This window comes from Cydia fagiglandana, chromosome Z (genome assembly GCF_963556715.1).
Source record: "Cydia fagiglandana chromosome Z, ilCydFagi1.1, whole genome shotgun sequence".
NCBI classification, from domain to species: Eukaryota; Metazoa; Arthropoda; class Insecta; order Lepidoptera; family Tortricidae; genus Cydia; species Cydia fagiglandana.
In genome coordinates this window covers 19570450-19594535 of record NC_085959.1, presented here as the reverse complement: position 1 = coordinate 19594535, position 24086 = coordinate 19570450, and the positions used below count along the sequence as shown (strand labels likewise).

The 24086-nt window shown below is 40.3% G+C and overlaps 3 protein-coding genes across 3 annotated transcripts in view; all 3 read left to right on the top strand.

Annotated features, from left to right (window-relative positions):
• The window catches only part of LOC134679259 (uncharacterized), a 452522-nt gene that overhangs the window by 311339 nt on the left and 117097 nt on the right, over positions 1 to 24086 (top strand). The window lies entirely within an intron of this gene.
• LOC134679509 (uncharacterized) lies at positions 2243 to 3936 on the top strand. Its single transcript, XM_063538468.1, has 2 exons — positions 2243 to 2430; positions 2824 to 3936. The coding sequence occupies exons 1-2, from the start codon at positions 2270 to 2272 to the stop codon at positions 3689 to 3691; spliced, it is 1029 nt and encodes a 342-aa protein (XP_063394538.1). The 5' UTR covers positions 2243 to 2269; the 3' UTR covers positions 3692 to 3936.
• Positions 8451 to 10257, top strand: LOC134679376 (uncharacterized). The gene is made up of 3 exons (XM_063538274.1): positions 8451 to 8501; positions 8934 to 10108; positions 10206 to 10257. The coding sequence occupies exons 1-2, from the start codon at positions 8451 to 8453 to the stop codon at positions 9963 to 9965; spliced, it is 1083 nt and encodes a 360-aa protein (XP_063394344.1). The 3' UTR covers positions 9966 to 10108; positions 10206 to 10257.

The window sequence follows — 24086 nt, the reverse complement described above, 5'->3', positions numbered from 1 at the left end:
AAAATATTAATGCACAGCCAAATTATATTATTATATGCCCAGTGAAAGTTCCTGTTTAATATTTTAGTTGCCCGGTTAATAAGAAGCCATTAATAACCACATCTTCATGTACTTATTAAGTAGTGAAAGGGATAGCATTGTTTTTACAACTTTGGTGGTAAGCTTAAGCTACTTATATTACTTAATTAAATACAATTTATTCTTTGGCTAGAAATACTAAGTTCTTAATTTCTTATTGTTCATAACAACTATTTTTCATGCTTACAGGCCAGAAATATCTTTTAAAGAGCGTAATCTATTAATACCTAGAGGCTATTGTGTAAGTTCCAAAGTCCTTCTTTGAAAGTTGTAAGCGTTTAGAAAAGTCATCTTGGTGAGAGAAGGTAGGTACTGTAAATACGATTACGGCCTTAAAACTGAAAGTTATATTTAAAACAAACTGTGATTTAATTATTCCGCGATTATATGTTCTATTTTACATCTCACGTGGGCATGCATGCTTTCAAAATAATTAACTAATTTGTACACAAATGTAGCCATATCTTTGGTATGTGTGTGGCTATGTGCGTCAAAACAGCTTTCCTACCATTATTATAAAGTACAGATTGCAACGTCTTCACCTTGTCATTTTAGCCATGAGATCCAAGTTAATCATACCCCGGGTAATAACTAGGAATCGTGACCTCTAAAACGTACATAGTAAGGCATAGAGTGGCATACCCGTTTCGGGATAATAATAATGCATTTTTTGTCCCTGAGATGCCCGTGTGCGATGCACCGACGCGTCTCTGTGTGTCTCTAGCATTCGTCTAGCAGCTGTGCCTATTATTTTGAAGTTGTGTGCGGGTATTGTATAGCGCGACTATGTGAACTTGATACATTTCGGCGTAAAAGATGGAAATATTCACGCAATAAATGAAGACATAATGTTCGCGTGACGAGGTGATATTCGAAGCTGATTTAAAAAACAGCGCCTCACGAATACGCATCACCAGCCCGATTCCCGCCAGGGCGGCGTTTGATTGTGTCAACCGTGATAATTAGGGTTTTGTATTGACAAAAGTCTAAAGTTACCTAAACGCTCTTATTAGGCAGTACCTAATGTAAACTAATTCACTTGATCTTGTAGGTATTTTACTTATTACGAACTACATACTCGTATCTTTAGCACACGACTTTAGCATAGTAGGTAATCGAAGGTTTTAAGTAATTAAATTAATAAACTAACTCTTCGCTATTTAATTCAAATCGGTTCGATTCTATCGTTGCCCTCTTTTGCGTGTTTGTCTGACAAACACTTACCCCCTTATTCATAAACGGTTACTAAAGTTAGCAAGCCGATAATAATCGTTTGTCCCTTTCCATCATATCAATACGTCGGAAAGGGACAAACGATTATTATCGGCTTGTCAACTTTAGTAAACGTTTATGAATAAGGGGGTTAGACATCCAGTAATTTGTACTTAATTCATTGCAAAGTACATCTGCAGGCGAACTTTATGAGTCAGTAGATATCAAAACTGTTTGTAGCACAGTACACTTCGTTTTTTGCATCGTTGGCGAAGCTCTTCCCAAGACCATGTGGACCGCTACGTTGCCAGTTTAAATACACCATCCTGCCGGCATTGTAGTTCCTTTATCAATACTTTCTAAAAAAATCCTCGTAATCTGCCGTCCTTTTCTAATCTAACAAAAACGTACGAATGTGAGAAGGATGGTTATTGAGAAACATCTTCAAGTAGGTATAATTGTTTTCGAAAAGAAATAGATTTTAAACAATGCAGTGGACTTTGTTTCTCAGAGTCGCTTATCGGTACTTTGGACTTGTTGCATTAGATCAACACTTAATACAATAAGAACGTGTACTTTACTGCTAGGAACATTTTAATCTCCACAAGACAATTAAGCTACTTAGTCAAATATTTAAAATATACCACGTGCCATGATCTTTATCACTACACGCGGAGCAGTGCTTGTTTAGCTAAATCCAAAATAATGGAATCGAATCACGACATGCTAATTAATTCAAATAGTCCTGTACCACTGGCTTTCTATTTTAAGTTTATACCTAGTTCATATACATATTTACAACTACGAGGAGGTACAGATAAAAATTGGTAGGTACTACATACATTATTAAAGAAAAGACGAATAAATAGGTGCATATTAACAGATTTACGACGTATGTATTGTGCTTAATAAATAATTAAGAGTAGGCTTATAGGTACATATATATTATGATAATACATTTGGTTGCAGATTGGTCGCTATGAATTGCGCTAAGCTTCGTCTCCATGAGAGACTAAAGCCTAGGGCTCGCCCAGGAAGGGTCGCCGCCTCGAGGCCCGACCGGCCGCGACGGTTCTGCCAGAAGCGCCTGGTCAACCCCGCGCATGACGAGGACCCGCGCTGGACAGACCTGTTCGATAGGTAGCATCGAGTCAAGGATGACTCACGTTAGACCGGGCCGTGTCCGAACCGGAGCTTCCGGAGCTGTGTTTACTATGGAAAGCACCACGCGATCACCGATCTGCCGTCATAGAAAATGACATGTCGGACGCCCCGGTCCGGGCACGGCCCGGTCTAGCGTGAGTCATCCCTCATTCCTTTACTTTTACCTTTACTTACGTTACGTGATGTGCAAAGTAGGTAACTTTAATCGTGACGGGTTTTAATAGACCAACCGAGGAGTTTTCAAATATAGTATTTTATTAATACATACATGATATAAATCCATCACTGCAACGTCCGCGACAGACAAAAGTGAGACTTGTGGACCGCAGTCAGCTATCTGCTTTTTGTAATTAAATGTCGTTGTTACAGATTCTATTGCAATCCAAGTACCGAGGCTGCTGAAAGTACTGTTGGCAACATAAACACGCAACCGGATGAAGATTTATTTCTCTCCGTTCAAAACATTAAATTTGATGGCGATATTCATGAAACGAGACGACCAAAAACTTGTTTTAAATATAAAGCAATTAAAGATGGACAAAAGCATCGGATGTTTGTAAAACAGGTTGTCGAAGAAAAAGAAGAGTACGTCGAAGACTGTTCGTCGTTGCTCACTTGCTATTACTTCGATGACTACATCAAGTACATACTTAATCCTGAACAAAATGCACCTTCGTCTGACAAATCTAGCACTTTATATGCGCATAATAATATCAGGCAAAATAAATTACTACAATTTAAATCAAAACACGGGACCGATGTTAAAAAATGCAATCAAATTAATAATAATCTTCAAATAAAATGTATCGCCAAGGAAACGAAGGAATCAAACGAAGGGCTGCCTGATCTAACGTTAGATGATGCAAAGGTGGGATATCACAAGTCAGGGAAGCGCAAATGTCTCACGATATCGCGGACTCAGAGCCCGGAGAGCGTGCAGGTGATTCGAGTGGACGTGGTGTGCCACCCGCGCGCCGCGCCCGGTGACGCGCCCGCACCCGATGCCTCTAAACAAGCCCACCTCGACAACGAGGGTGCATTTCACTCTAAATTTATAAACAATATGAAAACAAACCATTTCTCTAATAAATATCTGCTGACAAATACGACAAAAACTCTGGATGCAAATGTTTCGGGGGGAGCCCAAGTGACTCTGCTTTGTAAAACATTTAGACTCTCGAGCAGGACTAAACCCAACATCGAGAAAACTTCTATTAAGAATCCTACTCAAAAATAAATTGTACATAAAATCTTCCAGGTGCATGAATTTTTAGTTGTGTGCACCGGTTTTTTAGTTGTGTTAGCTATTTTACTAGGTATTATATAATTACGTTAAAATATAATTTTTCCCCGATGTGACAATGGAGAACTTATTTTATTGATAAGGTTAAATGATCTTTGCAAAGTACATATATTATTTCTAGATAATAATTACATATCTTCAATTATCCATTTCAGTATCATGTAATAATAAATGACACATTCAAATCCATTAAACCAGTTCATTTTTTACTCAAATAAATAAACAAGACGATAATTACACTATTTTTATTTTATTTCGTTAAAGATACCTAATTAAATATTTTGTAACTCTAAGATAACAATAGCGCATCAATAACTAAAAAATAGTTTTGGCTCAATCTTCGCAAATAAATAAGAGTATTTGACAAAAAATCTGTCAGTGCCACAACAATGTGAACTGAATTTTTTAATGTAGATACCTGCCGAGAAAAATCTTGGCGAGCGACCCTCTGGCGCCACCCCCACCGTAACTAATGGCTCTCAAACTTTTGTTCATTTAACTATTTATTTATTACGATGCCAGTTTTGGGGGAACTAGTACTTCGTATCTTCGCCTTTCGATTGAAACTATTAATGTATCAATATTTAAAACACCAACTTATTTTTGGTATACAGATTGATTCAGGAGACGCCAGCAGGATCAACACTGCGTACTCGTATTTAGAAGTACAAAATATTACTAAAAGTTATCAAATCTACATAATGACGTTAATATATTTGAAATATTACAGGTAGTATTTCTAAATAATCAAAAGTACATTGCGTAATGAAAATAAATACCGATTAAAGTAAGGTATACTCATGGCGTCTGGCCTTCGCCAGCCGCTTGCTAGGAACGTGTGAGATATGATCTAACCGTCACCCCATTATTTAAAGATTGATAGTTAGTAGGTATCGAAGGATTTGTAATTGTTAAACTGCTGATTTGTATTTCGGATTTGGCACACCGCTGTACGTAAAGTGGCCGCGGCTTGTAGTAACTTTGAGAATCATAGCGTTGATTATTTAAAAAAAATATTTTGAGCAATACATTCGTGGGATGTGTGGTAGTTTATTTTCAATTATCTTCCCATTTAAGTATAGTTACTAATAAATGATAATTCGTACTCAACAATTTGTAATTTTGATAGATTGGTAATATAAGTTAGTCACCGATTTTTTAGTTCAAGTATGTTCGTTCATTTAACAGAAAACATAAAAAAGAAATTTAATATAAATTTACATAAAAACCGCGAATTAAGATAAGATTTTCAGAGAGGGTGTAAAGTTAAAAAAAAAACAGGAATTAGAAAGGAACAAAAGATAATATCGCGCGAAACTTGCAACGCTAAAAGGCTGACGTACAATTGTAGTTGTTAAGTATCTTGAATATTGCACATGGCAAATACCTACCATAAAAATCACACGGAAACCATATTTGCAAAGGCAAACTCCAAGGAAAGCTTACTATGTACTTAGGTTAAAGTTGACTCGGTAGAGATAGATTAACGAAAACATGTCTAATTTTAATTTAATCAATTGTATTGTAGGTTGCAGTAGGTAATTTTAGTATAAAATTGTTAGTAATATAGCCGATGATAGTACCTTTCGAATTTCCTGACATTACGCCCTTTCTTAAGGGCAATTAGATTCAAGTTCTTCTCTCACTCTCACTGAGCGTAATCATGGGCGAGATGGATTTGCTTGCCGGGGACGGCGGATATTATCATGTTTTTGAGGGTATCTATTGTTTCCCAAATAGTTTTAAGTCATAATGTATTGTTTGTCCGAATTTTCGTTAGTCATAATTGGATTTTCTCAGAAACGCGTAACTTTTCAGGATTGACATAAAACAAACCTAACCTAACCTAACGAATCTATAGAATAACCTTAGTAAAATCCTGAAAAGTTAAAGGTTTCAGTTTTATGACTAACGATAATATGACAAACAATACATTATGACTTAAAACTTTATGGGAAACAAAGGGATCCCTGTTTTTGAATTAATGTTGTCGATGACTTCCCTCAAAAATGAAATTGCGCAATTTTAGAAGCAATTTTTATTTTTTTTAGCTTTTGTGCATAAATTGTTACAAATTATTAAAATGCGTTTCCATCGAGCGCAACTCAAAAAACTCAGGATTCGAATCGATGAGGTTGCTAATCCTCGAGATTGCTAATTATAATCTAAAACGGTACGATTTAAAACAATCCGCTCTCTGAACCTACAGCACCTTGATGTTTTATAAGGTACCTACGTTTGGGTAAGACATCTGGCCGCGTAGCCAAGATGCAGATCGCTTACGCTCCGTAGCGATCGAAACGCAACTGTCACTGTCGCAATAATATGGATGAGTGATAGAGAGACATTATACTTTTCGTTGTCGAAGCGATTGTAACCTTGGCTACGCCGGCTGATGAATTTCGAGTCAGAGAAATGGAAAGGAAATCTGCACTTTGGTAGTATTTTATCGAGTATCGGTTACCAGAATCTGATCAAGTTTTTATCAAGTATTAACTTAATTACTGAAACGAAGTTAGCGTGCAACCGGGAGGGGTTCAGTTTGAAGAAAGCGAGCGCAGCGTTTGCGACCCTACGACCTAGAGATACGGGCGGTTTCACAGTGCGGCTGCGTGTCGTGAGCCAGCCTGCATTTACACCCGACCCGACCGCATGATAGTTGCTGCTGTACGAAGTTTCAACCAACAAAAAAGGTTTAACACAAAGGAAAAAATTTCGTAGCTGCTGCATAAATTAATTGTTGAACTCATTTTCAACCGGGCAGTTCAGTCTTTGATGTTTATATTTACATAGGTACCTAGTTCTTGTTTCTTTCAGCTTCATAATACTAAGTATATCAAGGTTTTGGGCTTTGATTAAATATGGTAGAAGGGATATCATGAATTCTTGACAGTATTAAATTCAATGAGCAATAACCCTACCAAGTCGGGCTCGGCTGACTGTTCGCTTAAACAACAACGTACTATTTCTTCTGACCAACGTAAACACGTCGTATAAAGTTGGTATTTCGTATGAGCATTTCGGGGTTCGGGTGGCCGGTATTACTATCGCAAGTCTCGGTACTACGCTATGCCTTTTAACTTTTAAGTAAAGTGTTTCTGTAAAAAAACCAGGTGAACCAGGAAGTCGGTCAGTAGGTAGGTGATATGATGGAATCGTTCAGCAGTACATGAACTGAGCCGAGATCACGAGCAGAGAAAGCCATGATTAACGATCCGAACGGAAACGTTTCCGAATATTAATTTGTAGTGGAGGTCACCGACGCGGCCGCCTAGCTAGTGTGACATAGCCGCACCGAAAGGATTGGGACGCCACGGGCCACCCCACCCGATGGGGTGAAATGTGTGTGCCGAATTTATAGGTGTGAGAGATGGAACTTCAGGGTAGCTAAAGGGTGAGGTGGACTTCGGACCTCCCTTAGGGGGGTTGTAAACCCCCCAATTTGCCCTAGTCCGGCACCCCCGCCCGAGGCTCCCCGTCCGTTCCTGTCCAAGCGATAAGAGGGAAGAGGGGTGAGCGTCAAATGGACGTTTTACGCATAATTTAGAGCAGTAAATGGATTCGAACAGTCTCCACACAGTATACCTACCGTGGAGGCATTAACGTATAGTCTCCCTGGAAGACCGACACCACCGATTATGATGATATGTGCTTCCAAGATAAGCCTTTGACAGTAAATTACGACTTTAAATATTTTGCAAATAACTCGTTATTTCTGGCACTCAGCACTTTTACAATGTTCTTAAACACTGGAAAAATTCTAGGAGTAGATTTATATGGTCAGTACCTACTTACCTAAATTTGCATAATTTTATGAGAACTTACGTAACTTTCAAAAGTGAAACAAAGTAGCGACGATAAGAAAGGTAAGAATGAATGTCAGTAAACCTTGGAACTTTAGCAGTACTGCATAAAACACATTTTTGTCTGTTCGCGATGTGAGCCAGTCTCCAGGCCTCAGTTCTCGTTGAATTCCTTTTCGTATTCTTGTAGCTAGGCCGCGTGTATTTTATTTCTCTAAGAAATAGACTCAAGTGGATGTAGGTATGTACCTACCTACCTACTTTTGCATTACAATGGCGCGGTAAGATTTAGTTTAAAATGTGTGTAGTAGTGTGTAGGTTTTTCAAGTGAAGTGAAAGAAAAGGACTTACCTAGCACGTTATAACGCGAGCGTTAACCCTTAGCTAACTATCGTTAGACCTTATCTCGTAGCCATAAGGTTTAGGAGCAGTCAATTAACTGTATCAATACTAAATTAAACAATTGTATCGATGAAACTATTACTATAACTGTATTTTACTTCAAGCCAAGGTACAGCCAGCAGACAATTAATTAGTGACGGCCAAATAGACTAAATATCCAGTAAGTACTTACACCTTATTTCTGACGTAATGAAAAGTCGTGTTACGATAATAGGGATGTTTCCAGTACTTAAAATAAATTATTTCAAACCGTGCACGAAATAAAGCATCAGATAATTATTAGAAAAACATAGATAGCAGCTATTTTTAAACACAAATTGTATTTAATGTATCGGATTGAAATATAAAAAGTAGGTGAGTTTACCGTGACGTGACTACATTTATTTTCATATAAATTAAAATTAAATTCCATATTAGCAAATCGTTTTGACAGTTCTAAAAAAGAAGCTGATTTGACTAGTAGGAATGTAGCCTATTTGATAGTCACTATGTGTTTGATGCTGACTTTACGCACTTTAAGGAAGACCCTTAGGAAGACCGTTGGTACTTAGTTAGGTACTTATAGTGTTCATGTTTAATACTTTCAATGTGTACATAATATTAAGGTAGTACTTTGGTAGTCGGTAGAAGGAATAATACACATATACGTATTTAGAGAGTTAGTGAATATTCCCGTACCTACTTTAAAATAAAAACAAGCAAAGTTTAAAATACTATCATATTATTATGACAATGAGAGCGACTATGTCGAAAGTATACCCTTTCAAACAAAAAAAACCTATATTACAAATCCGTCTAAGAATACTAATAATCTCCGAGTCAGTGAAATAAGTAGGTAGGTACATACAATTTTTTAAATAAAACATTTTAACATTTCCGACAAATTGAAAACCTTTTTTTTGAAGATGGTTAAAAATACTCTAAACTAAATCTAAACTACCTGTTTCTTTAATAATACCTTCTTTATATAGGGGAGACCGACCGACCGAGGGAGGACCAGGGCCAAGAAGGAAAGTAACCAGGGTGCCCGGTCTTCTGCCAAGAGGGCCCGACTGGATGAGACAATATCTCCCAGAGGAGAGCCTAAGAGGCAGAAGACTGGACCGCCTGGTGAAACCCCCCATGCCGATTATGCAGAGGCGGCAAAGGCTGACCTGCTGGTGGCGGTAACTACTGCCACCTCGGGACACCTGACCTCGCAACAATCGGATGAGGTCCAGAGGCAGCTGCTAGCCCTGCTCTCGCAGGAAGCTAGACAGCCCACCTCAAGCCTTCCCGCAGGCCCACTCTTCAGGGGCAAGCCCGTATGGGCGAATGGCTCCCTCAGATTGTGGTGCGAGAACCAGGCTACGCTAGCATGGCTCAAGCGCAGTGTGGCTACCATCACCCTCGATGAGGGGGAGAAGGTGGTAGTCAAGCGCCAGAGCGAGGTACCCAAACGAGTACGCTGCGGCATCCTGTTCCCGGGTGTCTGGGAGGACTTTGGCGAAGTAGGCCGAGCCCTCCGCTACCAGAACCCGTGGGCGGAAATAGACCGCTGGCTGCTCAACCGGCGAGAGGTGCAGGGAACGGAGACGTTCGCTGTGGTCAGTGTGCCGGAGACAGTCGTGCAGCCCCTTGTGAGCCGCGGACGCCGGCTCGGCTTTATGCTGGGTTCGGTGTACGTGAAGTTTGAGGGGTCACGGGGCAAATTCAGGGAACAACCGCCCCCTAGCAGCACTGTCGCCATAGATGGCGCAGCTGAGGCACCTGCCGAGCCCATGGACACTTGCGTGACGACGCAGGCACCTGTTGACGAAGTCCAGGAGCCTGAGTTGCAGGCCCCAGCGCAGTCTCCTTCCGTCCCCGAGAAGGACGAAGAAGAACTTCTTCGTGACTCCTCGGGGAGTGAGGGGGAATGCGCGCAGGGGCTGGGCAAGCTGGCCATCGGCAAGGAGGAGGAGGAGCCGATGTCGGCGGAGGAGGGCGATCCTGGTGGAGGAACCCCCTTCGCCCATTGGTAAATTCCTCCAAGCCAACCTCCACCACAGCGAAACCGCAACGGCTCAGATCCGGAAGTGGTTGGAGGTCAACACAACAGCCGTAATTCTGATCCAGGAGCCGTGGGTCAGAAGGGGCTCTGTTTGCGGTCTCCGTAACATAGGAGGTAAGCTAACAGTCTACTCGGGTCCGGATAATCCCCGGGCCTGCATATACACAACTAAAGATATACATGTGCAACCTCTAACGAGCTTCTGTTCTAGAGACGTGTGCGCCATAAGGCTGCGCGGGGCGCAAGACACCAGCATGCAGGAGATGGTCGTAGCCTCCGTGTACATGCCGGAGGCGGACGACCCACCACCGCACGACATGACAAGGCTGGTCAACTACTGCGAAGAGGCGGGGCTCGAACTCATCGTGGCAACCGACTCGAACGCACACCACCCCCTATGGGGCATGGATACAGGTAACGAGAGAGGTAAGAAGCTTGTCGAGTACCTATTTACCACGAACCTCAACCTCCTTAACACAGGTTCGAAACCAACATTCATAAACAGACGCAGCAGAACAATCATTGACCTGACCCTAGCATCTGAAGAAGCATCGAAACACATCTCAGGCTGGCATGTATCGGAGGAGGTGTCATGTTCAGACCACAGATGGATTCGATTCGACATTCAGGTAAAAACATTCACAGCAGTGCCTAGAAGGGACCCACGCAGGACTAATCGCGACCTGTACACCCTGCGTCTAAACACAGTACTGGAACAGCAGGAGGGTCCCCTGAAGATAGTAGGCATAGCTGAGATAGAAGAACAGGTAAGCACCCTTACAAACACCATCCTGGATTGCTACCATCAGGCATGTCCCTTAGCTACCCCATCAACAAGAAGTGGATGGAAGAACAACTGGTGGGGACCTGAGCTGGAGAGACTCAGGGGCAAGATGAGGAGACAACTAAACAGAGCTATGAACACTGGCACTGACGAGGACTGGGATAACTACAAGTCCACCAAGGCCAAGTACAAAAAACGACTCAGGTACAGAAGCACAAACTCATGGCGCAAATTCTGTACAGACATTGAGACCACCATGCAGGCTAATAGGGTAAGGAAGGTTCTCTCCAACAACTCAACCATAACCTTGGGATCCCTACGTAAGCCTGACAACTCTCTCACCAACTCACCGGAGGAGGCGGAACGGGTCCTGGTGCAAACACACTTCCCGGACTGCGTGATATCGCACCCAGTAAGTTGGGAGGAGGAGGAGACCACTCCGTCGGAGGACGAGTGGCAGCAGACACATGAGGTAATCAGCCCGCAGCGCACGCAATGGGCCATAAACAGTTTTGACTCCTTCAAATCTCCAGGAATGGACGGGATCTTCCCTGCGCTACTTAAGTGGGGCGGGAGGCATCTCACTTTGAAGCTGACCACCATTCTGCGCGCCTGTCTGGCTCACAGGTACGTGCCGAAGCGGTGGAGAGAGGTCAAAGTCATCTTCATACCGAAACCAGGTAAAAGCGATTACTCAGATCCCAAATCCTTCAGGCCCATCAGCCTGACCTCATTCATGCTTAAAACCTTGGAGAGGTTGTGCGATAGGCACCTGAGGGAGAGAGTGCTGAGTAACGTGCCCCTGCATCCCAACCAACATGCCTACAGCCCTGGCAAGTCTACAGAATCGGCACTTCATGCAGTGGTAAGCAAAATTGAGGTAGCGATTAAAAACAGGTCCATGTGCTTAGGAACCTTTATAGACATAGAAGGAGCCTTCGACAGGACTAGGTTCAGCAGCATTGCAGCAGCACTGGTAAGACATGGTGCGAATACAGTCATGACCAAATGGATAAACAACATGTTGAGCCAGAGGATCATAAGACTTGGGACAGGCGAGACACAGCAGGCAGTAGTGGCAAAGGGATGCCCCCAAGGGGGAGTTCTATCGCCACTTCTATGGAACCTAGTGGTGAACGACCTCATAACAACATTAAACAACAATCACTATTACACAATCGGCTATGCTGACGACATAGTGATACTAACAAGCGGCAACCACTCAGGTACGGTATGCGATGTTACCCGCTCTGCACTAGCCATCGTAGAGCGCTGGTGCGTTAACAACGAACTCACAGTCAATCCTCGCAAGACGGAGCTGGTAATGTTCACCAACAAACGCAACTTGGGAAACTACCACCTTCCCAAACTGTTCAATACAGAACTCCAACTATCGGCAGAGGTAAAGTATCTAGGGGTAATACTTGACAACAAACTGAATTGGAGTAATCACCTAAATGGCAAAATTGATAAAGCTACAGTCGCGTTCTGGCAATGTCGTAGAATGGTGGGTAGAACCTGGGGATTAACTCCTAGGCTAACTCTATGGCTTTACCAGGCAGTGATAAGACCAATAATAAGCTACGGCGCGATAGTATGGTGGCCACGCACCAAACTATCCACTGTTGAGGCTAGACTACAACGACTCCAGAGGTTGGCCTGTATGGCGACAACGGGCTGCATGAGGACAACACCAACCGCGGCCCTGGAAGCCTTACTGGGCCTGCCGCCGCTGCACCTCTTCATACAACAAGAAGCGCTGGCTGCGGCGGTACGTCTCAAAAAATCTAATCTCTGGAGACCGCCTAGGGTGCCACACACCGAAATCCTCTACGAGGCCATAGGTAAGGAACCGCTTATAGAAGCGGTGACTGACAGGATACCCAAGCAGTTCGTCTTCGACAAAAAATACAAAATACAATTACACGAAGAACCCCATGAAGGACTCAACCCAAGGGAGCTGAGAATCTTCACGGACGGATCAAAAACAAGGTCAGGCACTGGCGCTGGGGTTTTCTCAGAGGACCTAAACATACACATCTCGACACCACTTGGTGCCCATAACACAGTCTTCCAGGCGGAATGTATGGGCATTATAATGGCAGCACACGCAATCGTCTCAAGGGAAGCAATGGACTACCCCATCCGCATACTCTCTGATAGTCGGTCAGTACTACAAGCTCTACAAAGTTTTACTTTCACTTCAGGGCTAATTTACGAATGTCACAAAGCTCTGTCAGAGGTATGTACCACCAATGGCGTAACTCTGCAGTGGATCAAAGGACACAGCAACTCACGAGGTAACGATGCAGCCGACATCCTGGCGAGAGGAGGCTCGGAACTGAAGGTGGCAGGACCTGAGCCAATCCTACCTCTGCCATATGCCTGGCTCCGGAACACGCTGCGACACAACACCAAGGTAAAACACCAGCAATATTGGTCTAACCTAGGCACATGCAGGCAGGCGAAGGAAGCCCTCCCGACACTCAACCCCAATCTGTCGCGGAGGCTTCGACAGCTGAAGAGACCACAGCTCCGGCTTTTAGCTGGGGCAATAACTGGACACGCCTCATTTAACAAACACCTATTAACCCTACGTGTTACAGATAGCCCCCTCTGCAGAGCATGCATGGAGGCAGAGGAGACAGCCGCCCACGTCATTCTCGAATGCCCAGGGGTGGCAAAATACCGGGCACAACACCTCGGCTCACCGGGGTCTCTCCCAGAAGTCGTCGGCAACATTAAGGGTCTGCTAGGCTTCTTGGTGGAGTTGGGTTGGCAGGAATAGTGCAGCCATCCCATCACGCAAAATAGGCGCAATAATAGACGTCGAGTTGCGGAAAACAAGCCCGCGATAACCTATAACCTATAGGGGAGACCGAGGTGAGTTGTAACAGAGGAGAGTTGGAACATCGTCGATTTTTTGGAATCTATTAACTAGAAACTAGGTCGCAATAGCGCGCGTTTGTTAGTTCAAGTTACGAGGAGAGTTGAAACATCGTCGATTTTTTGGAATCTATTAACTAGAAACTAGGTCGCAATATCGCGCGTTTGTTAGTTCAAGTTACGAGCTAACAAACGCACACTGTTGCGACCTAGTTTCTAGTTAATAGATTCCAAAAAATCGACGATGTTTCAACTCTCCTCGGTCACAACTCACCTCGGTCTCCCCTACGAAATCGAGCTAGTTGCAGGCAGCACGTGGTCCAGAATGGCGCAATATCGTGCTGATTGGAAAGACTTGGAGGAGGCCTTTGCCAACTTAGGCATACAGACTAACTGATTGTCAATGTCTTAAATTAAGGATATAACTTTGTAAAAAACAAAACATTTTTAAATTGGTCTAAATAAAAGGCTTATATTATATTATATTATTATATATATGTACTCTAGAGTTACACCAAGATAAGTCTGCGAGGATTTTGATAGCACACGCAGATGAACTACTTATTGTTTTAAATTTCAATCTTCTATGAAATTATGACGTAGGTATATTTATCTAACGCATAATGTAGGTAGCATAAGAAATAAATAGGTATATTCTGTATCTCACGTTTTTCGTTAAAATGGTATTAAAATTTGAGTTAGAATAAGAATTAAGTTTGTATTTATTAGCACATAAAATAACAAAATCAAAATTCATTTAGACTATTTTAGACCATCAGAACATTAATTTTATTCTAAGAGGTCCTCACTCAGCTAGTTAGTTATGCGAGTAGGTTTCCATAAGTAAATTGACACGATAACTAAGCCTGAAAATATTCTTATAATCGATTGAATTATAGGTAACAATTTTATACGGGACGCGTACCTACCTCAAGATTTTATAACTCGACTACAGTAAATATTGTTCGTTTGGCTTGCACTGCCATCTATCTGGTGCGTGGAAGAAAAATAAATTCTTCTTCGCATATATTTTTTTTATTAAAACAATAGTAGATAAAAAAATTAAATTAAATTTTTCATTGATAGCTAAATACTTATGATGAGATGACACCAATCACCAAATAATACCTACTCCTAATAAGTTAACACGTACAGATGGATTCTTACGTGGCGCCATCTTTCTATTATAGACACATGTACCTACCAACCTAATACATTTATGGCCGTATTTTGCTGGAATAAAGATACGTTGGATAATCGCAGATTTTAACTAAAAAGTGGTTCAGGTTTTAATTAAAATATTCTTAAAAGGAAACCACTTAAGTATTTACTTACTTTGCTACTTCAACCCATAAATTCGCTCGCTATAGAATATTATTTTATTAGATAATAAAATAATACATTCGCGCATCATGAATGACGTATTTGTCTCTTTGGGTTGTTAAATAAATGTAAACAATGTGTTTTAGTTACTACATTTTCGGGTACTTGTAATGTAACATTTATCAGTTAACCAATCAAATAGAAAACTACCTGATCTGTCACTCATCGTTCTGGCTTTAACCTATTTCATTTAGTCGTGTAATGTCTTCATCTACCCTCAAATGGCTAAATAATCAGTCTCTTTTTAGGTTTTTCACAATGCAAATATTACAAAACTACTTTGTTTACTATCGATTAATTAAATCATCCCGATATATTCCTATCCAGCTTCGTTGTTAACTTGAGTAAGTAATATTAATATACCTATCATATTCTGTAAGTCATGCCCCATCGAGTTAAATTAATTGACTTAAAAGAATATTCTTGCCTAATAGAATACCTTATTTGTTTATTCAAGGTTAGTAAATATAGAAGACCTACATACAAACATCACCACGTACCCCGCATGCCTCATCATCTCATTAATCTGATCACCGTTGTAGGTGTGCTATCTACCAACATTGTATTTAAGCTTTGTGTAAGTATATGAAAAATCTTAACCACTCTAAACCCTACTTTTAATATTTATTTAAAATTGGAATAGCTTGCAAATAATTATGTATTTTACAATTGGATTTGCTAGACCCTTATCAATGTTATCATAAAAAACAAAAGTAGGTAGATCTAAAACATAATAAAAGCAGTTTAGGCATATTTTTATTTTAGAACGCCATCTAGTGAGCTCTCGGAGAAGGTTAAAAATAACACCGAGGCGAAAAGCGCGGAGGGCTATTTTATGCTCGGCGTTGAATAAATAGTTATTTGTTTTACAAGAAGGCAAAGTTGTTGTTTAACCTCTCGTGCTAATTGATACCCGAGCAAATGAAAGATTCCAAAATCTTGAGCGTTGCGAGGGTTTCAAGGCACGAGAGTTAAAGAAACTTTGCCACCGAGTGAAACACAGCATTTTTTCACGACAACAACACAAGGAAAATACAAACGAAAAATTTAAAACCTGTTACACCGTGTATTTATCATTCAAAATCATGATTTAAAAGTCAATTCTACCAGCAAACATAAGAAAATAACTCATAATTTGCATTTGCTTACTTTGCCTCACACGGTAAAATGCAATTTTCTTATCAGTTTTTGATAGGTGCGGCCTTTACCAGCTTGTGTTGTCGATCTGGTGAAAAAGTATGAATAGGTACGGGCTTGTGCACAAATCACGCGAGGTTTGATGGGGAGGGGGGGTCACGAAAAAATCACGATAGATCTCGTTGGGGGACGGGGTATAAAGAAAACCTCACGTGTATTTTTCTACACTGAACGAAACTAAGAAAAAAATACCTACCACATGAGAAGATACTTTTTCTCGGTTTCGTTATACATTAAATCTTCACTCTGCACTTCAAAACAGCGAGCCTATTTAACGAAAATAGAAAAATAAACAAGATTTTCTATATACAATACTTTTTATCTTAAAATTTGGTCGAATGAAAGTTTCATAAAAATACAAGTGAGGTTGTGTGAGGGGGGGGCGTAGCCAAAAACCTCACCAAATATCACCAGGGGGGGGGGGGTCAAAAAGTAGCCGAAAACACCTCGCGTGATTTTTTCACAACCCCTTCCTAGTGGAGAAACAGCTGCAAGTAAATTTGACGAAATATAAAGTGAGCTGATCTTGTTCTTTAAATGTAATTTAGTAAACATGTTTTTATATTTTCGATCCTCATTTATTTGACAGTTCCATAGTGCAATGTACTCGTAAGTTACGTACATTTATGTTTAAAAGCAAGTTTTTCATAGTAGTCTAAATCTCAATCTATCTTGCTTCATACTAAAGTGATAGTTCGATTGTCATTTCAGTATCTGGACTATGTAAGTAGGTAAGTATATAAACAGAGTATAGGGGCCCGATTCGGATTTTGAAATAGACATCTATTAGATATCTTTTAGACATCACCAAGATGCGATAACGATATGTTTAAGATCTAACCTGTCAAATTTGACATTTGCGCTATTCTGGAGATACTTTTGAACGATTTCCACAGGATATGACTTAGAGATCCAATTCACGTCTAATAGATATCTTACTCTATCTAACGTAAAAGTGACATTGGTTGCCCGAATTGCGCTGCAAAAGAGAACTAGTTGATATCTAAACTATAACGTATCTAGAATGGATCTAGTACGTGTCGTCTCTTGTGAATATCTTGAGGTTCGAATACGGCAGTAGGTATCGGTAACACTCTTGAATAAATAGAGGCAGAGTCGTAAATGTAAATGTGTGTGTACCACATGCCTCGCGCGGCCGAGCGCTCGCCGCAGCCTCGCTCGGCGGACGCGTGACGTTGACGGAGTTTAAGACAGTTTAGCCTATTGAATTTTTAACAACTATGCTACCCTTTTCAATTACCCACTGAAAATGGGGTTGCTATGCTGTCCAACCTCGACTGACAATCCTTTTTGCGCCAATTAATTATTCACGGAAATTTCCTAATTTAGATGCGAATGGAAAAAATCTGTCAGCACGTACTAAACCTCTACTTATTCGGATTTATTTTTAAATTGTCATTAAATTGCTTTGTGACCTTAAGACACGTAAATAAAGAATGTATTTATAATGTAATTGAGTATTTAAATAGGTCAGTGTAAATTATATTTAATAAAATAACTTATGTAACTTATGTTTATTCGGGTTCATGTCGCTATCTAGAATATCTAGATGAATTGTTTATCGTTACGCCCCCGGTCTATCATTTTTATTCATACTGTGTCAGGTCTGACCATATTTAACAATATTTCATACTCCAATTTTACTCCAATTTACACTCGTAAGAATTTTATTTCTTGTTGTCCAGCCAGTAATCCGTCGAAAGTGTGTCGGACCCGCGCAATGTAGATTTCACACTCACACCACGTTTTTTGATGCGATCAGTTACATAACGGAATATAGGATACTTGTCATGCTCATGCGTCTTTTGCTTTTAATGGGGGTACATAAGTATTGTTTTTTTTTAATGAATGCATAGAGGAATAAATTTAAGAGTTATCACTCCATACACCTTTGCGAAAACTTATTTGTAATAAAATTTAAGCTTAATAAGTACTAGTATATATTAAGTTTTAAGCGAAATTTAAACTTATTAATAATTTGCCATACCATACCTCCGATACAATTAACTTATTATTTAGTAAGTAAGGAAACCGATGTTTTAAAAATTATTCATTAAAGCATACGAGTAAGTGCAATGTTTCTACCCATGAAATGATGTTTTTGTTTATAAAGTCGTCGCTTGTGGTAATGTGATGAAGGGATGCTACGAGTACTGTATAATACTCGTCGATCGTAGCGCTACGCCGTAGCCTTGTGAAAGTCCAACCAAACGGTTAGCGAAATTATTTCGTAGAGGCTTAAACATGTCGAACAGATTCAGGTGAACCATTATTAATCAAAATTTAGTAGTAGGTAATTAAAAATACAGTTACCTAATGTTAATATAGACTAGCATGGCATGTAATAATTGAATGTTTTCTCCCTTAATTACAACTTAAATCAATTAGTTTTTCTCAGTACAGTCGCCATCAGATATATCGGAGCGGCTAAGGCGCTCACAAATATCTGAACACGCCTCTATTGTCAGGGCGCTAGAGTGCGTGTTCAGATATTTTTGAGCACCTCGGCCGCTCCGATATATCTGATGGCGACTGTACACAACGCACTGCAAATAACCAAGAAGATATGGCGCAGATGATTCGATACGAACAGCAAAATAGAGATTTATTATGGTACAAGAAAACAAGTTTTAAGATTAGATATTGTCATATCAATATCTGAAATAACTTAAAATTCGCTTAAATATTCTAAAAGTTATCTTATGAATTATCCAGCATTAAAAAGGGTAACGTACTTAACTGACCACAATATAATTACGGGCACCATCGGCGTTCTGAAATCCACGCGTAAAGAAGATACATATTAATACGGGAATTTAAGCCGGGGAGAGAGTCGCAAGTATTCGAACGCGCCCTCCCCCGATAGCCACCTAAGTCCGAGTACTGGGCGCATTTGTGTGTGTCCGGTTTGTCTGTGTGCACAAATTTCATAATAGGTGTGCGCTGCTCCACTCAAATTTTACATCTCACATCTCAAAGATATAGGATGTTGGTTTACGGAAACTGGTGGCAATATTATGTTACGTTACTGAGCTGGCTGGTGAGACAATAGTACTCAGTACAGAAGTACTCGTACTTAAACAACAAGTTTGTCAAGCCCGTCAAGTTTGTTTGTTTTAATAAGTCAGTTGTGTTTGTAAAAAAAGACAAAATCTATCATATCAGAAATAACAAGAGGTACATAATATGTTACTTTACTAACATACAGCTGCTTACTAATTCTAAGGGCAGTTAGTAGGGAAAATAAAAGTAAGTAATATGGCCTCTACTTATTACTTAATTATCATTTTAATTTCTTAGTACTAAAAGCTTACGACTTTTATTTCTCGTATAAAATAATACATCAGCAATATCATACTACTTTGTTTTATTTACACCAAATATCGTAGGTACCTACTTGTTCACGTGACGTCACAGCAATCAAGTGGTGACTATGTAGGTCGTAGGTACGCAAAACAATGCCGTATAATTTTTATTTTTAAATATATAATTGCACTCCGTTATGTAACACAAAAAATATTTTAATATCGTTTATTAGCAGTAAAATCTAAGCCTCGCTTCAATTTGCGGTTATATTAAAAACACACGCTGTACAAATAGTAGAGTATTAGCAAGTATTAGTAAAGTAAATAAATAAAAAAAACTAACGTAGAGTATGCATTGCGCAATTTCCGAAGAATAAACTCGTGTCAAATGTACCAATTACGTTGGCAATACGCTTTTTACATCTCATTAATTCAAACACTTGCATAAGTGAGAGTTTGGTGAGAAAGTTCAAAAGGAGAGATCACCCCGTCCCGCGGAGCTGGCTCGCGGGGTACATATATCCATATCCGTACAGCTGCGTTACTAATTTATCTGTAGAACTAACCATCGCCCGCCCCTCTCGGATCTACCTCGCTGTTTAAACATTTCCAAACGAGTATGCAGAAGATTGTACCTAATACAGGGCCACGCGTGGCGTATTCGTACACGCCCTGGCCCTCTAAATTACTTGAGCTTTAATTAAAAGCCGAGCCATTCTGTACATGGCAAGTATTCCAACAACGACCGCTATGACCTCTGATGGTACTATCTCTAGTCGCCTTCTCTCAGCGCCGCTTTACAAACTGGGCATTCGGCATTCACAACTTTCATTATCTTTTAACTTCATTGTTTTGTATTAATCGTTTTGAAAATGATTGATCTTATTTTATAGTACTTGTCGGATCGTGTGTTATGCGAGGATGGACACTTTCATTGAATGATATAAAGATTAAATAATATATTAAGAATAAACTTCTATATTTTACTAAAATATTTTTTACGTAGGTAGTAGGTACCTAAAGATACGTCATACTTATGGATTTATGGTACATTATACTTTTTACAATGACACTAAGACAACGCAATGAATAAGAACACCGACCAAATTACACTTTAATCCGAGACCTATTCCTTTGATTACACATATGTACCTATATATGTGTAAGTACATGTATATCAGTATTTTCAGTCAGTCAGCCATTTTTTTAAGGTAAGAACTCATTTAAAATGAGAATATTAAATAAAGAGAGGTTTGAATAACGAACAACAAGTAAAGATGTGTGTTACACAATGGTGCTCATAATAGCACAAGGCGAGAGCCTACCGATACCTCCAGGCTCGCGAGAATAAACAAGTTTCCGCCAAGTGAATGAAACGAAAAGTCAACGGCCGGGAAAATTGTTCACAACAAACAAGTTTAATAACTCGGCCAGACCATTCATAGAGCGCCCTAATCTTAGTCGCGGCGTCGTCACCACGGCGAGGGAATTAAGCAATTTAATAACGCTGAATGTGGACACGAGTTAAGTTTGGAACGCACGGACTAGAAATTGTATAAAATGTGGCCGAGCACATTTCCATCGCCAGGGGAATTTGCACAAGGAGGAAGAAGGAAGAAGCGGGGGCACCCCTTTCTCTGGGGTGTTAGGGACGTCCGTCCCTCCATATAGGGTAGGCTGTTTACAGCGCGCCGGGCACGCACGGCGCCGCTGTTCTACAGAATCAGGGATGCGCGCTGGACATCCAGGGCTGCCACAGCCCAGCCCATCGACACCACGTCTCGTTTTACTTTACTCTGCATTTTAAGGGATTCACTCATCGTTAAACTCAATCCGTTTCTACACGTAATTTATATACTTATAAGCGATTTAGTATGTACGTATTGATAAGTTACGTATTGTTAAGCTACCTATTAACTATGTTAGGTACTATATTTTAGTGTTACTAATTTTTTTTACGTGCACTCAATGAACACAATTCAAAACGACGGTAGTCGATGGGCGGTGTATCCTTACGTAGAAGTTACGTAGTCGGTAGTAACCCTGCCTACGAAGCAGTAGGTCCCGGGTTCGAATCTGGTTAGGGCATTTGTTTGTGTTGTTTAGTATTAACGACACAAAGCCTTTTTGAACTTTCCCAATGGCTAGATCGATTTTTGTAAATTGTCCTATAATATTTATTTATTCATTCCTTGGCATGACGGTGGCTTTGGGACAGTTGACATGGTATCGGCTTGGGTCATCCCATTCGTTTTTCGTCAAGTTCTTGAATTAGTCCTATTCTGGTTTCGTCACCCATTCTACATTTGTTACAATCGTCGGTGGCTTTCAATGAGCGCTCTAAGTATGAAGGTTCACTTTTATACACGACGTGTGTTGCCATCGTTGGTATTTCTTTTAGAAAAATAAGTATTGATCCCATACATTTCATGACTCTTCTCTTTCCGCAAAAACTCTAAAATCAAAGACTACATAACTATTCGTTCATTCAATTTAATTGTCTGTTGTTACTGAATGGCAGTAGGAGTTGTGCCTTTAACATTAAATAAATAACTACTTATGTAGGTAAAGGGGGAAATTGTTATTTGACTTTTTTGATGTGAAGTTTCGATTTCAGTGATGCTTATGCTTAAATAATGATTATTTTACCTTATTTCCTCGCAAGTTTGAAGAACAGCACTAATATAAAATTCGGCAGGAATAGCAATTCGTCTTCTTTGACGGAGTTTGCTTCGCGTCGTCCGACAAAATCGATACGCATCCACGAATTTGCCATATCCCGGCCTGTGCAATAATATACTATAAATTTAAAATATTCAAAATAGGAATGGTTGAAACCCTAGCGCGCTAGCCGCGCTAGATGGCGCAAGGGGGTGGGGCGGGGGGCGCCTGGCCGGCCGGTAACACGAGTGCGCCTATGCGAGGCATGTATCTTGGACGGGCAGATATAACAGAGAAGTAGCCCCCGGTTCCCTGCTTGTATTTGGTATGACAATTATGTAACTCTGCTTCGTTTTGAAATTATGTCACTTGGTAGGTAAGTAGCTATTGTTCTCAAGTTTTAAGCTTCTTTGAAAAAGTTTATTGGTGCTTCACTGACTTAAATGTAAATGTACTGCATACTTACTATTTATGATTTTTCAGTAGTTTTGTATTATTAAAGCTTTGGTAACCTCGCAATAAAGAGCACGACTTTCACCTCGCAACAATGGTTTAAACTTCGAAACCCCGGGGTCTCGGCAAACCTCGACGGCGTTGGCGAGATGATTTTGACGCCTTCGATAGGAACTGGTGGAAGACGGGTCAAGACCGGGATACGTGGAAAGGGCTCCTCCGGAGGCCTTTGCCCAACAGTGCGACACTCTAGGCTCATATAAATATGTACGAATATTATTTGATACTAGACGGGCCCGCAGCTCCGCTCGCGTAAATGAAATAAAGAGTGTGTCAACCCCGCCAGGGTTCATAACTGTGGTAGGGATTTCTAATTTGTAGCCGTTATTTGGATAACTTAATTCGCAAATTATCTGAAAAAAATGATGTGATTTGATAAAAGGCAAGATTGTATTTTATCATTACGTAGTTATTTATTTAAAACTCGTTTCAACATAAAATCATTATTTATTTTTATAAGCCTTATGGCAAAAACGTTCATTAGATTAATTTCCGCCTTAAGACGAATATGGACGACCACCGCCCATAAATCGCCACGTACTTTTGATACAAACGTACGTAATCCCCATTTCCCTTTCTGAATACTAACATTACTTACTACGGTTATGTGAGTCCTGGCCTCCGACACCAGATCACACCATGTTTCTCGGTCTTGCGATAGCTCTCGCCAGTCGCCATGGCCGAGGATAAGCAGATCCTGAGCAACAACGTTGTTCCAGCGGAACCTATGACGTCGAATTGGGCGTCACCCATTTCGTTGTCCCAAGTACGCTCTCCTCACGGCACGATCCTCTCCCAAACTCTCTAAGTGTCCGAGCGAATGTAAGCTTAGCCACTTTTGTGTCTCAATATTCCGCCACTATATCGGGACACATCCTTATTTCTATGGCAACAAAATTATATTACGATATTTGGCTGACTGCTGACTGTACATTTGCTTATTTTCACCAGGTCGTTTCGCTCAAAAATATCTGAAATTGCACTTTATCTACCTACATTATAACTTGCTATCAACTTTGTATTTTTGGCCCATCTCGGCAGCCCGTTCTCCGGACGAATGACAATGTTTGCCGAAGCTATGAAAGTAATTCTGAATAATATAACTCAAAAAGAAATTTAAAACAACAAAATACAATTTATTAATAATATGATAATTGATAATATTAATTTGATTGATAAGTCATAAATGGCATATGGCAATGTCATTCGTATGGGGATCATAGACTAAGGTTGACGTTGAGGTTGAGATCACTTTTTATTTTACTTCGTATAAAAACACGTAGAAATAACTGTATACCAACATGACAAACATAATTTAGATTACTTTACACCGAAACAAAAC

What these genes read in the sequence shown, in the direction of transcription:
- LOC134679509 (XM_063538468.1), top strand. Translation starts at nt 2,270, where the DNA reads ATGAATTGCGCTAAGCTTCGTCTCCATGAGAGACTAAAGCCTAGGGCT. An exon ending in TGGACAGACCTGTTCGATAG is followed by an intron (nt 2,431 to 2,823) that starts GTAGCATCGAGT and finishes TCGTTGTTACAG; the next exon opens with ATTCTATTGCAATCCAAGTA.
- LOC134679376 (XM_063538274.1), top strand. Translation starts at nt 8,451, where the DNA reads ATGTGTTTGATGCTGACTTTACGCACTTTAAGGAAGACCCTTAGGAAG. An exon ending in GGAAGACCCTTAGGAAGACC is followed by an intron (nt 8,502 to 8,933) that starts GTTGGTACTTAG and finishes TTCTTTATATAG; the next exon opens with GGGAGACCGACCGACCGAGG.